The following is a 19,230-nucleotide window of genomic DNA, read 5'->3' as shown; positions in this document are numbered from 1 at the left end:
CAGGAACAGTTAGACCAGAGAGAGGGCCTAGGTTCAGCCGTCAGCGGGCCGTACGGCTGCAGGGGCCATGGGAGGGTCAGGCCTGGCACGGCAGTGACCTCATGGCCTCCACTCCAGGATTCAGAGCAACTACATGGCGCTGCAGAGGATCAACCAGGAGCTGGAGGACAAGCTATTCCGCATGGTGAGGCCACGACCCCGCGCCCACCCCAGCATGCCCAGCCCCGGGCCCCCAGCTCTGGAGCCCCGGTGAGGACCGAGGGCCAGGCCACCATGCCCTTGCCCGTGCAGCTGGGCCAAAGGCCTCGTTTCCACCCTGCCCTCTCCCTGAGGGGCTGGGCCGTACCCCCCATTTCCGCCCCGAATGGGAGGGTGCTGTCAAGCCCTCAGCTGTCACTGTCCCCGCGGTACTGATGAGAAACAGAGGCTCAGGGAGTCAGTGACTTGCCCAGGGCTGTTCGGCTCCTCACTGGCAGAGCGGGATTGGAACCTGGGTCGCTCTGTGCTCTGACCCTTGCATTCCCTGGACTCCAAACTCCTCCTCGCTTCCCGGGGAGGCCAGGAGGAACAACAGGGCTTGAGTCCCAGGCCTTGGCTGACCGCTGACCACCCCCCTGCCTGTCCCCCAACCCCAGGGCCAGCACTATGAGGAAGAGAAACGAGCTCTCAGCCATGAGATTGTCGCCCTCAACAGCCACCTGCTGGAGGCCAAAGTGACCATTGACAAGCTCTCGGAGGACAATGTGAGTGTCGGGCCGATCTGACCCCGCACAGCAGCCCTGAGGGGCTGGCACAGGGCTGGGTGGAGAAATGGGGGGGGGGCAGGACCTCAACAAGCATGTGGGAAGCCAGGGAACGACAGGGGCTGCCTCTCACACCACGTCCATGAGGCCCTCCGCTGGAAGGAGACAGGACTCAAGGTGAGGAACACGAGGCCACCTTGGCCCAGTCAAAGCAGGGCTTCCCCGACCCCAAGGTTGGGATGGGGCCACTCAGGACTCCTGCCTTTGGCCACCCCCACTGGGCATCAGAGGCCTGGGGCTGCCCATGGGTCCTGATTTCCTGGGTCCCATGAGAAGGGTGGCGCCCCCACCCCTCCACAGACCTCTGACTGCCAAGCACACATTCGCTGATTAGCACCTGCTCCTCGAGGCTCTGAGAACGGGGTGTGAAGAGCACAGGTAAGCCAGTGGCCTGTGCACGTGGCATTTACATCCGAGCAGGATAAATAGGTAAACTGTGTAGCGAGTTAGAAGTGCTAAATGCTGCAGAGAAAAATAAGGCAGGTGAGGGGGCTAGGAGCCTCCAGATGCAGGATCAGGGAACCTCAGTCCGGTGCTTCTAGAAGGGGCTGCAGGAGCTGAGACCTGAAGACGAGCAGGGAGCTGACGGCGGGGGAGGGCTCCCCTTCCAGGCGGAAAGCCACAGCAGCAAATGGGGGCTCTGAGTAACTCGAAGACCAGCAAAGAGACCGGAGGGGGCTCTGGAGGGGAGGAGGGCCCGAGGGGCTGAGGTCAGGAGAACAGGAGGTGGCATTTAGGCACCGGTAGGAATCTGGGTTTTATTCTGCGGGAAATGGGAGCCACTGAAGGTTCCTGAATAGGGGGAAGCCTGGCTGGACTTCCTCTTACAGGCTCCACAGCTGCTCTGCTGAGGACAGACCGTGGAGGATGAAGCTCTGAGTGGATGCATGAGCAGGCAGCAGTCTGGGAGAAAGAGGACGAGTCCGCCAGGATGGCGGCCGAGGAGGCGGGGAGGGGGCTTCAGTTCTGGTTAGGTTCTGAAGATGGAAGCAAACTGGCCGAGTAGGGATGTGGGGTCTCAGAGGACGACATGGGTCCAGTCTGACTGCAGAGGTTGAAATCTGCAGGACGGGAGCCACCTGCTGTGCTCTGGGCTGGGGTCTGGGGAGGGGGGGTAGGGGGAGGGTGTAGCGGGAGGGTGCAGCAGGCGCCCTGGCCAGCCAGGTGGAGGTGCCACGGGTAGGAGATGGCAGACGAGTGCATGCAAAGGAGAGGGGAGGCTCTGACGGGGCAGCACTCTGGCGTCTGTTCACGACTGAGTGGCAGGTCTGGGTTGGCCAAACAGTGCCCGCAGCCCTCTAGTGCCAGCGGTGGCTGGTCCGGGCCTCACATGGGGCTCAGTTCTCAGCTCTCAGCCAATCATGCCCTTCCGGGGATGCATCGAAGGAGCGGGGGACCCAGGTTTCCTCCACTGTGCCAGCCAAGTGGGGGACACCAGAGTCTCTAGGACCAAGGTAGCGGGGACCGGCAGGGGTGCCCATGGCTTCAGTAGCGCCCCTGGGCTGCAGGACACCTGCAGCTGGTTCTGGTTGAATTGAGACTGTGGGTGGATCTCAGGGCCAGGCACCCCCATCAGAGCCCTGGCTGCAGTGGGTCCCCGAGCCGGGGCGGGAACCAAGATCCAGCCGCAGGCACGGGCAACAGAGGTTTCCCAAAGGTAGAGCCACGCGCCCTGGACTCCTCCTGTGTGCATCTGTTCTCAGCTCAGGAGGCTGAGCCAGTCCCTGTCTGAGCCTGGGGTCACACAGGCCCTCCACCCCCACTCACCCTGCCCCTTGACTGGCCCTGCAAGTCCCCTCCATTGCCAGGCCTCACCCTGAGACCTGGGGGAAGGGTGGCAGGTCCACTCCTAATCTCCAGCTACTGGCAGCACTGTCCACGCTGACCACTCCCTCCCTTGGGAGGGACTCGGAAGCCAAGGGCGGGGAGACGGCTTGGTGTCCATGCCTGGGGGCCTCTGGGACTTTAGAGGCCACTGGGGGGCCTTCCTCCTCCATGGCCCCTGCTTTGTGGGAGGTTCCCACCCGGGTCAGTGGCAGGACTGCCTGCCAGGGGACCGTCCACACACTGGGCTCCAAGTCGGGGCTGTAACCTGTCCTATAGGCGAGAGCCGCAGAGAGGGGCCACGTGTGCACGGCCATCTCCGCGGGCTGGTTACCATGTCGGCAGCGGGGACCTTGGCCGGGGCCGAGCCTGCGCCCAGTCAAGTGGCTTCTCTTGTCTCCTAGGAGCTCTACAGGAAGGACTGCAGTCTCGCGGCACAGCTGCTGCAGTGCAGCCAGGCCTACGGCAGGGGCCGCAAGATGGCCGAGGTAATGTGAGTCCCGCCCCGGCCAGCCCGCTGCCGCGCCCGTGACCTCTGCACCCCTTCCCAGCAGCTCCCAGACCCCGTCCCCCCGGCCCCCTCGATCTTGTCCGAGCCCCTCTGTGTATGTGGTGGAGGGCTCGCCCTGCACGTGCCTCCCCACCAGCCTGGATGGCCTGCCCACTCCACCCCAGTTTCCTCCAGGGGGCTGCTCCCAGCAGGGTGACCCTGCATGAGCCTCTCAGAAGCCCAGTGGTTTGGTCTGGGCACAGTTCCTGCAGAGATAAGAAAGCTGGCTTCACCCAGGAACCACTCAGCCGGGGCCACAGGGCGAGTACCACTCAGACCCGGGGCTCCTGTCCCAGCCACGCTGTCCCTCCCCGTCTGGGCATGCCCCTCATCCAGGCCTTGTCCAGGTGCCCTCTCCTGGAGCCTGGGCCACCCCCCGAGATCCTCACAAAACAGATCAAACGGTAGCGTTCCATCCCCCACCAGGCACCAGGTGCTCACGTGGAAACCGCTTGCATGCCTGGGCCCTCGGTCTTTGTTGCACCCGAGTCTGTCTGGTTTGAGCCAGGCCACAGGACTGGGTGTCCCCTGGAGACCGTGGGGCTGGGTCAGCGAGTCAGCCCCTCAGGGGGAGGCCCAAGTTAGAGCCAGGGGTCCAGCCTCAGGGCTCTGCGGGGGCCCCATCAGCATGACCCAGGGGGCATCCTGCAGCTTGCGGGATACAGCTCTGGCTGGTGGGATCAGACAGGCCCCGGGCAGGTCCCCTGTCGGTCAGCTTTGGCCGCCGGTCCTGGGCTGACCGTGACCCCTCCCTCCTGCTCCTCGCATCACCCCATCCCCCCCAATCCCCCCCAACCTTCCCCCCCTTCCCCCCCCCCCGCCCCACCACCAGCTGCCCGCGGAGTTCCAGGAACGCATGAACCTGCACGCGGAGAAGCCAGGCTGCAGCCTGCCCGCCCCGCTCTGCCGCCCGGCCTATGCAGACAGCGTGCCCTCCTGCGTGCTCGCCAAGGTGCTGGAGAAGCCGGACCCCGGCAGCCTGTCCTCCCACCTGTCGGAAGCCTCGGCCCAAGACCTGGGCTTCCCCGAGGGGCTGGAGAAGCCAGGGTCCCGACCCCCCTACAAGGGGGACATCTACTGCAGCGACACGGCCCTCTACTGCCCTGAGGCGCGGCACCAAGACCGGCGGCCCAGTGTGGAGGGGCCCGGGTCCGATGTGGGCTTCCTGCAGGCCCAGAACTCCACCGACAGCACGGCTGAGGAGGAGGAGGAGGAGGAGGAAGATACCGAGGCCGGCGCGGCGGCCTACCCCGCCAGCTACCGCCATGAGGCCTTCGGCGGCTACGCAGCCTCGCTGCCCACGTCCAGCTCCTACTCCAGCTTCAGCGCCGCGTCCGAAGAGAAGGAGCATGCCCAGGCCAGCACGCTGACCGCCTCGCAGCAGGCCATCTACCTGAACAGCCGCGATGAGCTCTTTGGCCGCAAGCCGCCTGCGGCCTACGGGAGCAGCCCACGCTACGCGGCCGCCGCGGCTGCGGTGGCTGCCCCGCTGGAGGCTGCAGTGGCTCCGGGGTTCCCCAGGACTGTGTCACCGTTCCCCGCCGAGCCCTTCCGCTTCCCGCTCTCCCCAGGCCCCCAGCCTGCCCTGATGCCCCCCAACCTGTGGAACCTGCGGGCCAAGCCTGGGTCCGCCCGGCTGGTCGCAGGGGCCGGGCGCGGCCAGTGGCGGCCGCTGAGCGTGGATGACATCGGCGCCTACCCCTTTCCGGCCGCGGCCGCGGCCCCTGCCCCCAGCCTCGCCTCACCCGGCGGCTTCAATGACCGCTACTTTGGGGCCCGAGGCGGCCCCGGCGAGAACGCCGAGGGCCGCGCCAGCCCCCTCTACGCCAGCTACAAGGCTGATAGCTTCTCGGAGGGCGATGACCTCTCCCAGGGCCACCTGGTCGAGCCCCGCTACCTCCGGGCAGCTGGTGACCTGAGCCTTAGCCCCGGCCGCTCAGCCGACCCCCTGCCCAGCTATGCGGCCAGTGAGGGGGACCGCGAGCGGCTCGGGGTGCAGCTCCTCGGGGCAAGCGGCAGCCCCGAGCCTGAGCTCAGCCTCCGCAGCTCCAGGGACTCCCTGGAGCCCAGCTCCATGGAGGCCTCCCCGGAGATGCACCCCGGTGCCCGCCTCAGTCCCCAGCCTGCCTTCCCTCGGGCGGGCAGCTCGGGGCTCAGCCGCAAGGACAGCCTCACGAAAGCCCAGCTCTACGGAACCCTGCTCAACTGAGCACCCCGCGTGCGGGCCCCACCACGGCCAGTCCCGCACACCGGGTTCCCAGGGGTGCTGCCTCGACTCCCCGACAACCCCACCCTCTCGGCCCTGCACACCAGGACCCCTCTCCACCTAACCCACTCGAGCCCGAGAGGGGGACCCCAACCAGAGCGTCTTGTCCACCCCGCACCACCACTGTGCAACGTTTTCTGACTCAGCAGCAGCCTTCCCCGACTGAAATGAGTATCCTTCCCCCTTGCCACCCCCTCTGCCCCCAGCTTTACCAAGTGCGACTATTCTTATAGAGCAAAGTGTCTTAACACACTCGTCCTCCAGCTCCCTGGACAGCAGCCCCGGGCGTTTTCAGCGCAAACGCTGCTGGATGTTTTTGGGCAAAGGCAGGTGGGGCCTGCCCCTGGGAAGGGAAGGGAAGGGTGGAGATATCCCCAGTGATGAGGGGACCGGAAGCTGTGTCCACAGAAAGGGGGACTGGAACGGGTGATGGGATGTGAAATGCTTCTAGCTGTTCTTTCCGTGTGGCCGACGACCCCTCCCCCAGCTCTACTGTGGTCCGTAGTCCCGTGTGTCCCGAGTGGGGCCGGTGCTCGTCCTCCCCCCCACAGCGTCCCGCTCCCCGGCACCACCTTGCGCTACCTCACACGTAATGAGGCCCTCCAACCCCGGTTTCTGTGACTTGCTTCCGTGTTGTCGTCTGTGATGCATGCTCTGTCTCGGTACTGTATTTTGCGATCATTAAATAAAGACATGGGTGGAAAAGAACTTGTGTTTGGGTGGTTTCTTCTCCCCACTGCCTTTTGCTCTCGGGGCATGTGGCCCTGGGTGTCTCCCCTCTCCATCCTCCTCTCTCTGCACAGCCTCCTGAAACCGCCCTGGCGTCTTTTGTCATTCAGCTTAGAATTCTTCCGCTGTCTCAACCTCTGCTGAATGGTGTTGTTGCCCTCATATAATGTTCCCTAGAGACTTTGCTTCTGCCTCAAGATTCCTTAGGATTTCCTTTAGTTTGGCTCTGCCGGTGACAAACACTTCTGGCTTTTTTTTTTTCCTGCCCTGTGAAGATGTCTCTACTTTGCCCCATTTCTGAAGGTTTGTCTTTCCTGGGAGAATGTCAGCAGGGGTCTGGCTCAGGCGCAAGAGATATCCCCTGGCTTCCTGCTGGGGTGGGATGTGCTGTCTGCCTCTCTGGGAGCTGCTCCTTTGGTGCTAATCTGTCTTTTTTCTCTTCAGCTGCACGAGCTCTTCCCTCTGACTTTGGTTTCCTGCAGTTTCCCTGAGGTGTGTCTGGCTGTGGATTTATCACAGGAAGTCTTATATCTGTGGACTGCTGTCTTTCATCAGTTCTGGGAAATCCTCAGCTACTTTTTAAAGTAACGCTCTACCCTTCCCTCCTCCTGGGACTGCCATCGGCGCCTCCTCCTGAGGTCTGCTCCCACGTCCCTCCCTCGTTATGACCCACATCTTGGGGTCAGCATGCCCGGTCTGCATGCCTCCCGTCACCAATCCACTTCCGCTGCATCCATTCAGCTGCCAATCAGAGCCAAAGATTTTGGTTTTAGTTATTAATGGTTTCCATTTCTAGAAGTTCTTTCTATGTGGTTATTTTCAAAACACACCATGCCACTTTCTAACAGTTTCCTATTCCCTAGAGATATTTCCACGCTTGTCTTTTATTTCCTTAAACAGAGGGGGCACAGCTGGTTCACAGCTGGCTCGGACACGTATGTCAAGTGGGGTCTATGGAGACCTGTCTCTCTTGGCTCCTGCTCACACTGCCTGGTTTCTCTGTGTGCCCAGTTATCCTTGAGTGTACTCATTGATGCCCTGGAGAAAGTACCTGAAAAATTTCCACAAGGCCTAGGATGGAGGCAGCTCCTCCAGGGCCTTTAAGTCTGCTTCTTCCAGGGGCTGAGCACTTCCCCCTGGGAGGGAACCACCTGGACCCAGGTGATGCCTGAAGTTGCCCAGCCCACCCAGCTTTGCATAACTCCAGGGTGCCTGCCCTTGACCCTGAGGAGCACCCCAGGAAGCAGCCTGCTGCAGGGAGGGGGCCCGTCGGGAGGCTCAGGAATCAGCTCTCTTGTCTGGGGCCCAGTTTCCCTGTGGGCAGGTGGGAAAGTAACCCTCGCCGACCTGGGGGGGCGGTGGCGGGGGAGTGGCAACGGGAGGGTGGTGGGGAAAACAGACAACCTCTGGTGCCCAGCAGGCTCTAGCTCAATGTTCCCAGAGGGACCCTGAGCCTCATCAGTCCCATGCAGGCTGTGCAACTGGACACCAGAGCTGGGAACCCCAAGGGCTTTGCAGCCTGGGCCCCTACACTGTCACCTCAGAGCCTGAGTATCTGTCCCCCAAATGGCAAACAGGCCTCACAGAGCTGTCCTGCCATAGCCTCCAAAGCCAGCCACAGCTGGGCGGGCGGGGGGCCCTTCCTTCCTCCACCAGACACCCCTCTTGCTCCACTCCAGTCCTACCTGACTCCCACTGGGACCCCAACGGGGCGCCCACCATCTGCCGACCCTTGCATCCATGTTTCTTCTCAACCCCTGTGGGGACAGTGCAGGGCTGTGTGACCTTGGGCAAGTCCCAGGCCCTCGGGGCCTGTGTCCCCTCTGGAGCCTGCAGACACTGACTTGTGAGGTTCCCAGGGGCGCTTGAGACAGTGGCTGTCCCAGTGCGTGAAGAGCCCCAGGCTGGGCTGGAGGCAGGTCCCGAGGGAGGGGACAAGCACAGACTTCCCGGGCCTGTCCCTCTGCCCTCCAAGCGTCGGGGCTCACGGCTGCTTCATGGCGGCTGCGGGCGCCAGCCTCACTCAGAGTCAGGGCACACCCAGCAGCACGCACAGCCACGCCTGCATCTCAAGATGGAACTGCTCTCCTCCCCCAACGGCTTCAGAGCCCTGTTCAGACGCATGGGTGAGGCAAAGGTAAGCGCCCAGCCCCAGGAAGGTGGGTGGAGGGACAACCCACACTCCTTTTACCTTCCTGCTCTGTACTTTCTAATTTTAGCTCTCTTGTTTCAAAATTGCAAATGGTGAACTCCCAGACACCTTGTGGAGGATCAGAATGAGTCCTGAATGCTCTTTGGAAGTAAGCATTTGGAGAAACAGATGAGGGTGCGAGAGCACCTGCCTTTCTTCCGTGCTTCCCGTGAAATAACCCAACAAGGGGGCGGGGCTTGCAGGCAGGGAGTGGAGAAAGCAAGCCCACGGGGGACGGGGCTAAGAAAGAGCCACGGTGGCTTCTGGTGACCCTGGATGTCCCTCTCCTGGGGGGGTCAGAGCTTCCACTAGGGTGTCCACTTTGAGGACAGAAGTTTGGATGGTGTTTGCCCCAAGAGAATGTGAGACAGTAACAACCTACAAAGCCCTTTCCTCTATGCTTCCTCCCTTGTTCACTCCAGCAGGCCCATTTTAGAAATGAGGAAACTGAGGTTCAGAGAAACAAAGTGCCCACAAAGGCCCCATGCAAGCAAGGGATGGGTATGGGACCCACAGGTTGCAGCCAGACAGGGTGTGGGCTCAGAATAAGGGAGGGGCCGGGCAGCTCGGTGGACATGAAGGTTGGCCCCTGATAAATGCCAGCGCCCACGCCAAAGCCCACTGAGTACAGCCTGTGACTGACACTCATTAAACACATAAGTGGCCATACCAGCATGTCACAATGGGGAAAGCAGTCAGCAAACCACGCGATGAAAGTCTCACTCGGAAGACGCTCCACATCAAGGCAGGTAGGAAAATGCCCACTTCGGGCTGGGCTAGAAAGCAGGCTCCAGGATCTGGGGCTGGGTACAAGGAGGCGGGCAGGAGAGGTGGGTGAGAGGCACCTGGGAAGGCCAGGACCCCCGCCCACAACCCTGGACAACTGCCGCCTGCCCTAGCAGCCTGTCTGGCTTCATTCACACGCCATCAGTCCATCTGACAAACACTGGCCGAGGGCCCGTTCAGGCCAGACCTGGGGGCACACCCCCTCGTGAAAGAACTGTGGGGGTCCCGTTACTCTCTCCTCCAGCTACACAATGGCAGCTATGCCTGGTCAAGGACCCCTGGTCTGGGGCAGGTATGTGACGCAAACCAGCCAATCCGAGGCCTTCCCTGAGACTTATCGACTGAGAGCGGGGGAAGGAGCAGCCCCTCACTGGGGGCTGAGGATGGAACCCGACTGTGACCTCTGGCCTGGACAGGCTCAACCCCTGCACCAGTGGCTCGGCTGCCACCGATACTAACAGCACTAACACTGACCCCCCCGACCCCACCCCGCCGCCAGCTCCTGAGCGCCTGCTGCACACACGTCCTGCATGAACCCCCACGAGCTGGGTACTGAGAGTTCTCCTTTACAGGCGGGACACTGCAGCACAGGGCGGCTTGGCACTGGTGGTGACAGCACGACAGCAGAAGCTGGGGACAGGCTTTAAACCCACGGCTGCCTGATTCTGAAGCCCGTGTCCTGTGGGCAGATGACACCTGCAGTTATTCCCGGAACGCCCCCCGTGTGCAAGGCCCTACAACCCTGGGAAGCTTACACGTGTGCTGGGAGAGGCCAGGGCTCAGGGCACAGCTTACACATAGAGCCTTGAAATAGACGGGGGCAGTGCTGGGGAGGTTGGGGGAAGAGGGGTCGGCAAGGGCAGCAGCAAGGACAATGGGAGGGCTGTGCAGGTCACAGAGCTGCCCACCCAGAGCAGAGGCAGCCTGAGTGGGGAGGCAGGAATGTCCACTGTCTGTCCAGGCTCTAAGTGGACGTGCACTCAGCCTCCCTTCTGCTGAGGCCAGGACAGCCCCTCACAGGGCCTCCACTTCTACCAAGGGGCTGACCTGCAAGAGCTGGAGTGCGGTTATCTTTCTTTTCACCAAAGTAGCCCTTCTTGAGCCTAAAAAGAGGTGATTCTTCCCTGAGCTCCTACCACACCCAGCCCAACGGCACATGGGGTCACTAGGGCCCTGCTGCATCCCGCCCGGGCCTGGGGAGTTCCCGCCCTTCGCCCTCCAAGGGTCTCAGCCCCCCACCCACGCACTCTGGCCTCTCCAGCTCAGCTTGGGGACCCAGCATCCACTTGACACCAACGGCAGGTCAGGCTCTGTGCGGACTGTGGGGGGCGGAAGACGAGAGACAGAAAAGGAGTCAGCCCTTGGGATTAATCCCACTTCAGGACCTTTGTACGGCCTGTCCCCCTGCTTGGGCCCTGCTTGTGGACCCCAAGACTCCAGGGGTCTAGAGGCAAAGTAGACACACTGGAATAAATGCTTCTCCACCAGCCCCAGTTGTTGTTCAGTCGCTCAGTCGTGTCCAACTCTTTGCAACCCCGTGGACTGCAGCAGGCCAGGCTTCCCTGCCCTTCATTATCTCCCACAGTTTGCTCAAACTCATGACCATTGAGTTGGTGATGCCATTCAACTATCTCATCCTCTGTGGTCCCCTTCTCCTGCCCTCAATCTCTCCCAGCATCAGGGTCTTTGAGACAGCTCTTCGCATCAGGTAGCCAAAGAATTGGAGCTTCAGCATCAGTCCTTCCAATGAATACTCAGGACTGATTTCCTTTAGGATGGACTGGCTGGATCTCCTTGCAGTCCAAAGGACTCTCAAGAGCCTTCTCCAGCACCACAGTTCAAAAGCATCAATTCTTCGCTGCTCAGCTTTCTTTATGGTCCAACTCACATCCATACAAAACCATAGCTTTGACTAGACAGACCTTTGGTGGTAAAGTAATGTCTCTGCTTTATAATATGCTGTCTGGGTTTCTCACAGCTTTTCTTCCAAGGAGCAAGCGTCTTTTAATTTCATGGCTGCTCCCAATCTGCCCAATCCCCATCCCCAGATGAGCTCCCAGGGTGCCGACACCCACCACACACTTGACCTTCCTGGACAGTCAGGGCAAGCCTGCAGGCTGGGTTCTGACACTGCTTTACAGAGGGGGCAACTACAGCTCCAAGAGGAAATGTGACTCGCTCTCAGCTACACCGACAGCGGAGCCAGGCCAGGAACCCAGGGGCTGGAGAGGCCAGCTGGGCACTGCTTGCCTCTGTGGCCTCCTCCTCAGGTCCTGCGTTTCCTCGCTGACCTCCTGCCAGGACACCCTCCTCACAGGCTCATGGTCAGCCTACTCCAGGGAGACTTCCAGGACTGCAGGGATGCACCTGTCCAGAGATGGGCACCTCTGGCCCCCACCCTCACCCATCAGGGGACCTTTGGGCTCCTGGGATAACAGCTCAATCATGATCCTGAGGGGGCTTAGGGCTCCTTGGCCTGTGGGGATCCTCGAGGGCTCCTTGCTTCTTCACGTCGCTCTGTCTCACCAGGCAGATGTACTTCCTCGGGCAGAGTGTGTACAGGAGCGTGTGAGGAAGAGTGCAGAGGGCCCTAGGCTCAGGCAAGCCTGGGAACCCCACTGGCCGTGCTCTGGAGGAGGGAGGAGGGGCCCAGGCCTGAACAGACCCTGTGAGACGGAGGGGAGGCAGACCTAGGACCCAGAGCCCCACCTCTCCAACCCCGACTTGCCCTTTGTCTCCGAGCTCCAGCGGGCCCGCAAGAAAGGAGGCGAGAGAAGCTGCCGAAGCGTGTTTTTGCTGAAATAATCTAAGAAATAGCAGAACACTCACATTTATTGAGCATTGCCAGCAACCCACCAGGTGCTTTTGCTAACACGTAGTCCTCGGAACCCTGAGACACAAGGTTTTCGTCCCCATTTTACAGATGAGAACACAGAGGCTCGGAGGATGGGGAGGCGGCATCCATCCGAGCCTGGGCCGAAGCCAACCTCAGGCCCTCCTCATCGGGAGGCTTCCACGCTGTGAGGCTCAGAGCCAGATCTTGACGTCACCCTCCCAGGAGCAGGTGGCGAGCATGGAGGGCAGCACGGGGTGGAAGGTGGCACCCACGCAGGCCTGCGTGTGCCCATGCAGTGTGCGGGCACGGCTGGCGGTGCGGAAGCTGTACACCAGGACCCGGCCGTCAGCGCTGCCCGTCAGCAGCAGGTCGCCGTCCGGGGAGCACTCGCAGCCCACCGAGTAGCCTTCCACCTGCGGAGGATGAGCGGCCAGCTGAGCAACCGCACGGCTCAGCGCACGTGGCCCCACGGCCCTTCCCACGGAGGAGCGCCGGGCCCGGAGCCGCAGCTGAGCTCCTGCCGTGAGCCGGGGGTCCCCGCGCCCAGGCCGATGTCGCCAGGTGGCTCTCGTGAGTCCAGGAGCACAGCATGGCAGTGGGTCCCTGGAGCCTGTGCCCTCAGGGCGGCCCGCAGGGAGAAGAGGCTGATGGAGAGGGGCCCCCAGCCCCAGGTCCACGTGAGCCAGCAAATTGCGGAGACCGGCCCTGTCTGGCGGCTGGGGCCCAGGGAAGGGCCAGATGTGGCCCGAGGCTTCAAGTGGACATCAGGCCACACGGTATGGGATCACCCAGGAAACAGAAATCACAGGTTGCCTGGACAGAGGGTCCGTGCTCTTGGGGACTGCAAGTCCCTTGCCGGCATGGTCGTGGGACACCTTTCCACCCCCGGGGAGACAGGACGAGATGGGGTACCTTGTGCCCTTCGTAGCGCCGCCTTCTGCTCATCCGGTAGGGCCACACGGCGGAGAACAGGGCCAGGTAGTTGCCGTTGGTCTGCGCCAGGAACACGGGCTCCCGCGGGTGCAAGGTGAGGCTGGGGCAGGTGTACCTCTCCTGAGAGACAGCAGGGCTTAGAGAGGGTGGGGCAGGCTCCCCGGCGGGCTCCTGCCTCTGACGGGCCCGCCACCCATCCTCTGCTCCCGGGGCCTTGAGCCCCTCGCCCAGACCTCGGCTCAGGGGGCTGCGAGCTTACTGTTGCTGCTGTAACAAATGCCTCCAATTTTACGGCTAAAAGCAGCACACATTTATTATCCTACGCTTCTGGAAGTCGGAAGTCTGACACGGTCTCCCTGGGCTAAAATCAAGATGCCAGCAGGGCTCTGCTCCTTCTGGGGTCTCTGGGCGGAATCTGTTCCCTTGTCTTTTCCAGCTTCTAGGGGTCCCTATGCTCTTTGCCTCCTGGCCCTTGGGGTGAACTGAAAAATGTCCCCCCAAAGACTTCCATGTCCAAATTCCTGGGACCTGTGTCACCATCTGTGTATTTTTTAAAAAAGCAGGGGGATCTTTGCAGGGATTAACTGAAGGATCTTGAGATGAGGAGGTTACCCTGCATTACTGCATCCTTAAATGCAATCACAAGCATCCATAGAGAAGGGAGGCAGAGTGAGACCAGACACAGAGGCGGGGACGTGGAGACAGAGCAGAGAGAGAGATCTGAGGATGCTGGCGTGGGGACTGGAGGGACACAGCACAAGCCAAGGGTCACCAGCTGCCGCCAGAAGCTGGAAGGAGCAAAGGACAGACGACACAGGCCCCGCCAGCACCTTGATTTCAGCCCCAGGATACTTTTTTACAAACTTCCGGCTTCCATCACTGAAAGGACACATTTCTATCGATTTAAGTCACTGGATTTATGCTACTTTGTAATCTGTTACACAGCGACAGAAAACAAATCCACACGCCCATCTCCCCACCTGCACAGTGAGCCGTAGGGGAGCCCCAGCCCAGCCTTGGGTGCAGAGCCGCCAGAACACATAGTGAGCAAGGAGGTGACTGGCCAAGTGCAGAGATAAATGCGTGCCCACGGGGTTCCAAGCAGGAGGAGAGATCTCGCTGCTTAATGCACTGAGTCACACAAAAACACCTCTAAAAGCGTCCTGCACTGCACCTGTCCTTCCGTGTTCTAAGTGATGTCCTGAAGCCACACCCTCTAAATGAGCCCAAGTTCACAGGGCGACACTGGGAGCAGTTGGAACCACAGACTAATGAGCTGCTGGAGGCGCACGGCGACCTCATCGTGAGCTCCTGGCGAGAGGCTCCAGGCAGAGCGCCTGCGCACCGGCACGCAGGGCAAGGAGGTGTGCCTCTAGGAGGGCCGGCAGCTCGGGCACACAGCACTTTCATCCACCTCCCTCGCTTCCCTGGTCTCCACAGGGCCGGCGGAGGCAGGATGCCCCAGGGGCCAGACACACCCCTCCGGCCCCCTCCCAGGGCTCGCCTTTCGCATGGGGTTGAACTAGAACTCTGGAGTGAAGGTCTAGAGGTGGGTTTGTTCAGGACCACTGAGGACCCTTTAAGAGCAAGGGGAAAAGTCAGGGAGAGGGAAACGGTGCGCACATACACCTGCTGCTGCTGCACACACCCAGTCGTGTCTGACTCAGTGCCCGTGGACTGCGCCCCGCCGGGCTCCTCTGTCCACGGGATTCCAGGCAAGGGTACTGCAGTGGGTTGCCATTTCCTACTCCAAAGCACACCTGATACATATCTTTAAATTCTGGGTGGCAGCATCAAAGACATTAGTCATAGCTGACTTGAAATCTTAAAAGATGATGGCGGTGGTGATGACAATGAGGACGATGGTGGCGATGGCACTGATGGTAGTGATGGTGATGGTGATTGATGGTGGGGATGGTGATGATGGTGGGAATGGTGAGGAGAGTGGAGATGGTGGTGATGGTGGATGGTGGTGGGGATGGTGGATGGTGATGGTGATGATGGTGATCGTGGTGATGGTGCTGATGGTGGTGATGGTGATGGTGGTGGGGATAGTGGTGATGGTGGGGATGGTGAGGAGAGTGGAGATGGTAGTGATGGCAGATGGTGGTGGGGATGGTGGGGATGGTGGGGATGGTGGTGGCAATGGTGGTGGGGATGGTGATGGTGATGGTGGTGGTGATGGTGATGGCGGTGGTGATGGTGATGGTGATGATGATGATGGTGATCGTGGTGATGGTACTGATGGTGGTGATGGTGATGGCGATGGTGATGGTGGTGATGGTGGATGGTGGTGCTGATGGTGGCAGTGATGGTGGATGGTGGTATTGATGGTGGCAATGGTGGATGATGGCGACGGTGGATGGTGGTGACGGTGGGTGGTGGTGGTGATAGTGGTGATGGTGATGATGGATGATGGTGGTGGTGGTGGGGATGGTGGATGGTGGGGATGGTGATGGTGGATGGTGGTGGGGATGGTGATGGTGATGATGATGATGGTGATCGTGGTGATGGTGCTGATGGTGGTGATGGTGATGGTGGTGGGGATAGTGGTGATGGTGGGGATGGTGAGGAGAGTGGAGATGGTGGTGATGGCAGATGGTGGTGGGGATGGTGGGGATGGTGGGGATGGTGGTGATGACGATGGTGATGGTGATGGTGGATGGTGGTGGTGATCGTGGTGATGGTGATGATGATGATAGTGGATGGTGGTGATGATGGTGGTGATGGTGATGATGATGATGGTGATGGTGGTGATGATGGTGGTGATGGTGCTGATGGTGGTGATGGTGCTGATGGTGGTGATGGTGGGGAGGGGATAGTGGTGATGATGACGGTGATGGTGATGGTGGTGCTGATGGTGGCAGTGATGGTGGATGGTGGTATTGATGGTGGCAATGGTGGATGATGGCGACAGTGGATGGTGGTGACGGTGGGTGGTGGTGGTGATAGTGGTGATGGTGATGATGGATGATGGTGGTGGTGGATAGTGGTGATGATGATGGTGACGGTGGATGGTGGTGGTGACGGTGGATGGTGGTGGTGATGGTGGTGATGGTGGATGGTGGTGATGGTGGATGGTGGTGGTGACAGTGGTGATGGTGGTGATGGTGGTGATGGTGGCGATGGTGGTGATGGTGGCGGTGATGGTAATGATAGGTAATGTATTTATTGAGAACTCCCTGCACCTGGTACTGTGCTAGACTAAGTATCTACATCTTTTAATTCTCAAAACCACACTATGAGGCAAGAAATATTCTCATCCTCAATTTTCTAAGGGGAAAAAAATGAGAATCAAAGAGAGTAACTACTGGGCCTGGGCCCCTGCTTGTAGGTGGTGGAAGCAGGAATTTAACTCACGCAGGTGGTTTACCTTCAGGGTCTGGGCTCCAACCCTTGAGTCACAGCCCCTATCAAAGCTACTGAGCAAGGGGTGAGGTGGACCCGCAGGCTGGCTGGGGTGGTGGAGGGTTAGAGTAGGGTTGTCTCGGGGTGGACAGCCACTTTCCTGTGGATGTGAATGAGGCTGCCTCCCACACCCTTACCCCGTGGCATGGCTGTGCTGGGCAGAGAGCGAGTGAGAGGACTGTGAGGGAGTCACCCCAATCCGGGCAGGCCTGGACCTGCATGTTACCTCCCCCGACCCTACAGACTTCAGACAGCCCTCTCCCTCCAAAGCTCCTGCTGGCTGAACCACCTCCGCAGGATGCAACCTGAGACCCCAGACAGCCTGGGGGCTACATGGATGCACCCTGGGGCTGGGGCTCAACCTGAAAGCAATGCCCAATGACAGGGTTTCTCACATGGAAGATCTGGTTGGAGATCTTGGCGGAACTCTGGAAATCCCAGGCAATGATGGTGCGGTCGGCAGAGTCCCGGCTTGAAGCATCTGTGCTGCTCAGGAACTCGGAGCCTTCCCGGAGGAAGAGGATGTCCAGGGTCTGCTGGATGGTGGCCTTGTAGCTTCTCACCACCTGCAAGAGTGGGCACCTGTCACAGTGGGGCCCCTGGAGTCCACGGGCAGGGCCAGGGGTGCGGGGCGCCGAGTACATGTGGGCTGCAGGGTCTGGGAGGGCAGTGCGTGAAGATGCCCCCCCCACCAGGATGAGCAGCCCAAGCGCGGGGGTGGGGACTGCTGGAGGGAGACCTCTGGGGCCTCCCACCCCCAGCAGGCACACGCCTGTCTCCCTCGGGCCCTGCTCCCTAACACCCCCCACGACCTGCCTTCCCTGTGGATATCCTCCATGCCCTCACCCTCCCCACACCAACTGGCATGTGGGCCCAGGGAGGCACGAAGATGCCCCCTGGCCTCATGACTGCTCCCCTAGGGAGCAGCAGGGGCCGATGAAGGAGTGCTTAGGGAAGGGTGCCACACCTGGCCAAGGGCACATAAGGGCACCATCATGTGATACCCACCAATACCTGGGCCATATTTTGTGCAAGGCTCTTGCTTCTGAAAGTGAAGTCGCTCAGTCATGTCCAAGTCTTTGCGACCCCATGGACTGTAGCCTATCAGGCTCCTCCGCCCATGGGATTTTCCAGGCAAGAGTGCTGGAGTGGATTGCCATTTCCTTCTCCAGGGGATCTTCCTGACCCAGGAATCGAACCCAGGTCTCCCGCATTGCGGGCAGACGCTTTACCATCTGAGCCACCAGGGAAGCCTTGCTTGTGAAGAGTCCCATAATTCATAGCTTTCAAGGCCTTGGCCTGTAGCCCCTGGAGTGGTACCTGCAACATGGGAGCCGGCAGTCTCCAGCTCATGGAGCCAGAATCACAGTACGTTAGCTAGTTTTAAAGACACGCTTTCTTTCTTACATCATTGCCAACATTCCACACTCTCCCATCTCTAAACTAATGCAATTTAGCATCAAGCCATTGTTCCGCTTTCTTCAGAGCGTTTCATCACGTGAACCTTCCATTCTACAACAAATGGGCTGGTTAGGGGCAGGGTGGGAGTCCCAGCACCGGGGTCAGCAAATACCTCTGTGCAACAAACTCCAGGATGATTTTAAATTGCAATAGTGAGCAGCAGGCTGTGGGCACAGCGCCTTGGGCCCGCCTGCCAGGCCTGGCGGCCTGTTTACCAGCTCCCAGGGCGCCACCATGTGGCCACAGCACAAACACAGCTCTCCGGCACCTCGGCCGCCAGTTGGGAAACCACCTGTCTTGACATATATTTCAAAAACTGAAATTTAAAATCTTGCCAGTGTTGCAGACCGAGATATCATAGCATCCTCTTTCAAACATATGTAAGTCAAATTCACGTGAAATGCAGCACTCCATAACTCCAATTTAGACAGAGGGGTATTTTGAGACCCATTCTCCAGATGAGGAACACTGAGGCTCAGAGAGATGCAGGCATTTGCTCAAAGGTGCAGGGCCAGGGCGTCGTGCTTCCCGGGGGTGGAGGGACCCCATCCAGGCCTCCTGCTGGCCAAGTTCTGTCTTGGTAAATGTTGGGACAAATTCCTGGGAGGAGGGTGGGCAACCAACGAGTGCCTTCTTTGAGCCTCTTCAGAAGCAGTCCCCAGTGAGCATGGTTTCTGGGTAGGCCCCCTGAAGCCTGAGGAGTGGTCCAGGGGCAGCAAAGAGAGGGTGGCCATACAGGCCTTGGAAACCAGGCCAGACTGTGCGGCTGCTCCCCAGACAGCACGGGGCTGCCGGCCTCCTTGCCTCCCTCCCTTCCTCTCTCCCTACACCAGGATCCCGCAGGCCTGCCCTGCCCTCCCAGGCAGCCTTGAGTCTCCTGCAGTATGAGCTAGAAGGAACGCTCCAACTCCCAGCCAGGAGGGGCACAGCAGCTGTTTTGCGGATGGATGCTCTGGCCTGCCCATTTGGAGCTAGGGCAGCAGTCTAGGGCCTGTGAACAGACAGGGCACGCCGCCTCAGTGCCCAACATCTGCCCCTATGAGGACACGCTATTCCGACTCACCAAGCACAGCGCTGTCTCAAGACAGGCTTTGGAACCTGCTCTGGTGGGAAAAGCAGGGAGGGGCGGGAGCGAGGCCCGTCACTGGGACACTGGGGCTCTGGACCCACGGCCCCGCCCATCTGTGGGGCCACGCCTCTCCCCTCACTTACAAACCCCCTCCCCACCACCAGCCACCCCCCACCTCCACCCTGAGGCCACGTGGGGGCTGCATGCCCTCCTGTCCCCCTTCCCAAAGCTCTCGCCATCACCGCATCCAGGTGAGGAGCAGGGGGCTGAGGATGGCCAGGGCAGCAAGGGGAGGAGTAAGTCTGACCCAACTCACGACCCTGGACGTGACCGGTGCACCGAGGAGTTTCTCCTCCCATGTCGGGGGCACAAGG

General features: G+C 60.4%; 2 protein-coding genes across 5 annotated transcripts in view; one reads left to right on the top strand and one right to left on the bottom strand.

Moving 5' to 3' along the window:
- BEGAIN (brain enriched guanylate kinase associated) overlaps positions 1–6,079 on the top strand; it is a 45,545-nt gene extending 39,466 nt beyond the window's left edge. For all 4 annotated transcript variants that reach the window (XM_068991020.1, XM_068991019.1, XM_068991022.1 and 1 more), the window contains 4 exons: positions 118–184; positions 636–743; positions 3,032–3,115; positions 4,010–6,079. In XM_068991020.1, coding sequence (XP_068847121.1) covers positions 118–184; positions 636–743; positions 3,032–3,115; positions 4,010–5,386 — 1,636 coding nt within the window. In that variant the 3' untranslated portion in view covers positions 5,387–6,079. The remainder of the gene's footprint in view (positions 1–117; positions 185–635; positions 744–3,031; positions 3,116–4,009) is intronic.
- Positions 6,080–12,074: 5,995 nt separating this feature from the next.
- WDR25 (WD repeat domain 25) overlaps positions 12,075–19,230 on the bottom strand; it is a 144,223-nt gene continuing 137,067 nt past the window's right edge. The window contains exons 5-7 of the mRNA XM_068991352.1: positions 16,722–16,892; positions 12,898–13,038; positions 12,075–12,398 (exon numbers count right to left, since the gene is read on the bottom strand). Of these exons, the coding sequence (XP_068847453.1) occupies positions 12,177–12,398; positions 12,898–13,038; positions 16,722–16,892 (534 nt within the window). The 3' untranslated portion in view covers positions 12,075–12,176. The remainder of the gene's footprint in view (positions 12,399–12,897; positions 13,039–16,721; positions 16,893–19,230) is intronic.

This window comes from Capricornis sumatraensis, chromosome 19 (assembly GCF_032405125.1).
Source record: "Capricornis sumatraensis isolate serow.1 chromosome 19, serow.2, whole genome shotgun sequence".
NCBI classification, from domain to species: Eukaryota; Metazoa; Chordata; class Mammalia; order Artiodactyla; family Bovidae; genus Capricornis; species Capricornis sumatraensis.
The sequence above is the reverse complement of the archived record's forward strand: the minus strand, read 5'-3'. Positions and strand labels throughout refer to the sequence as shown.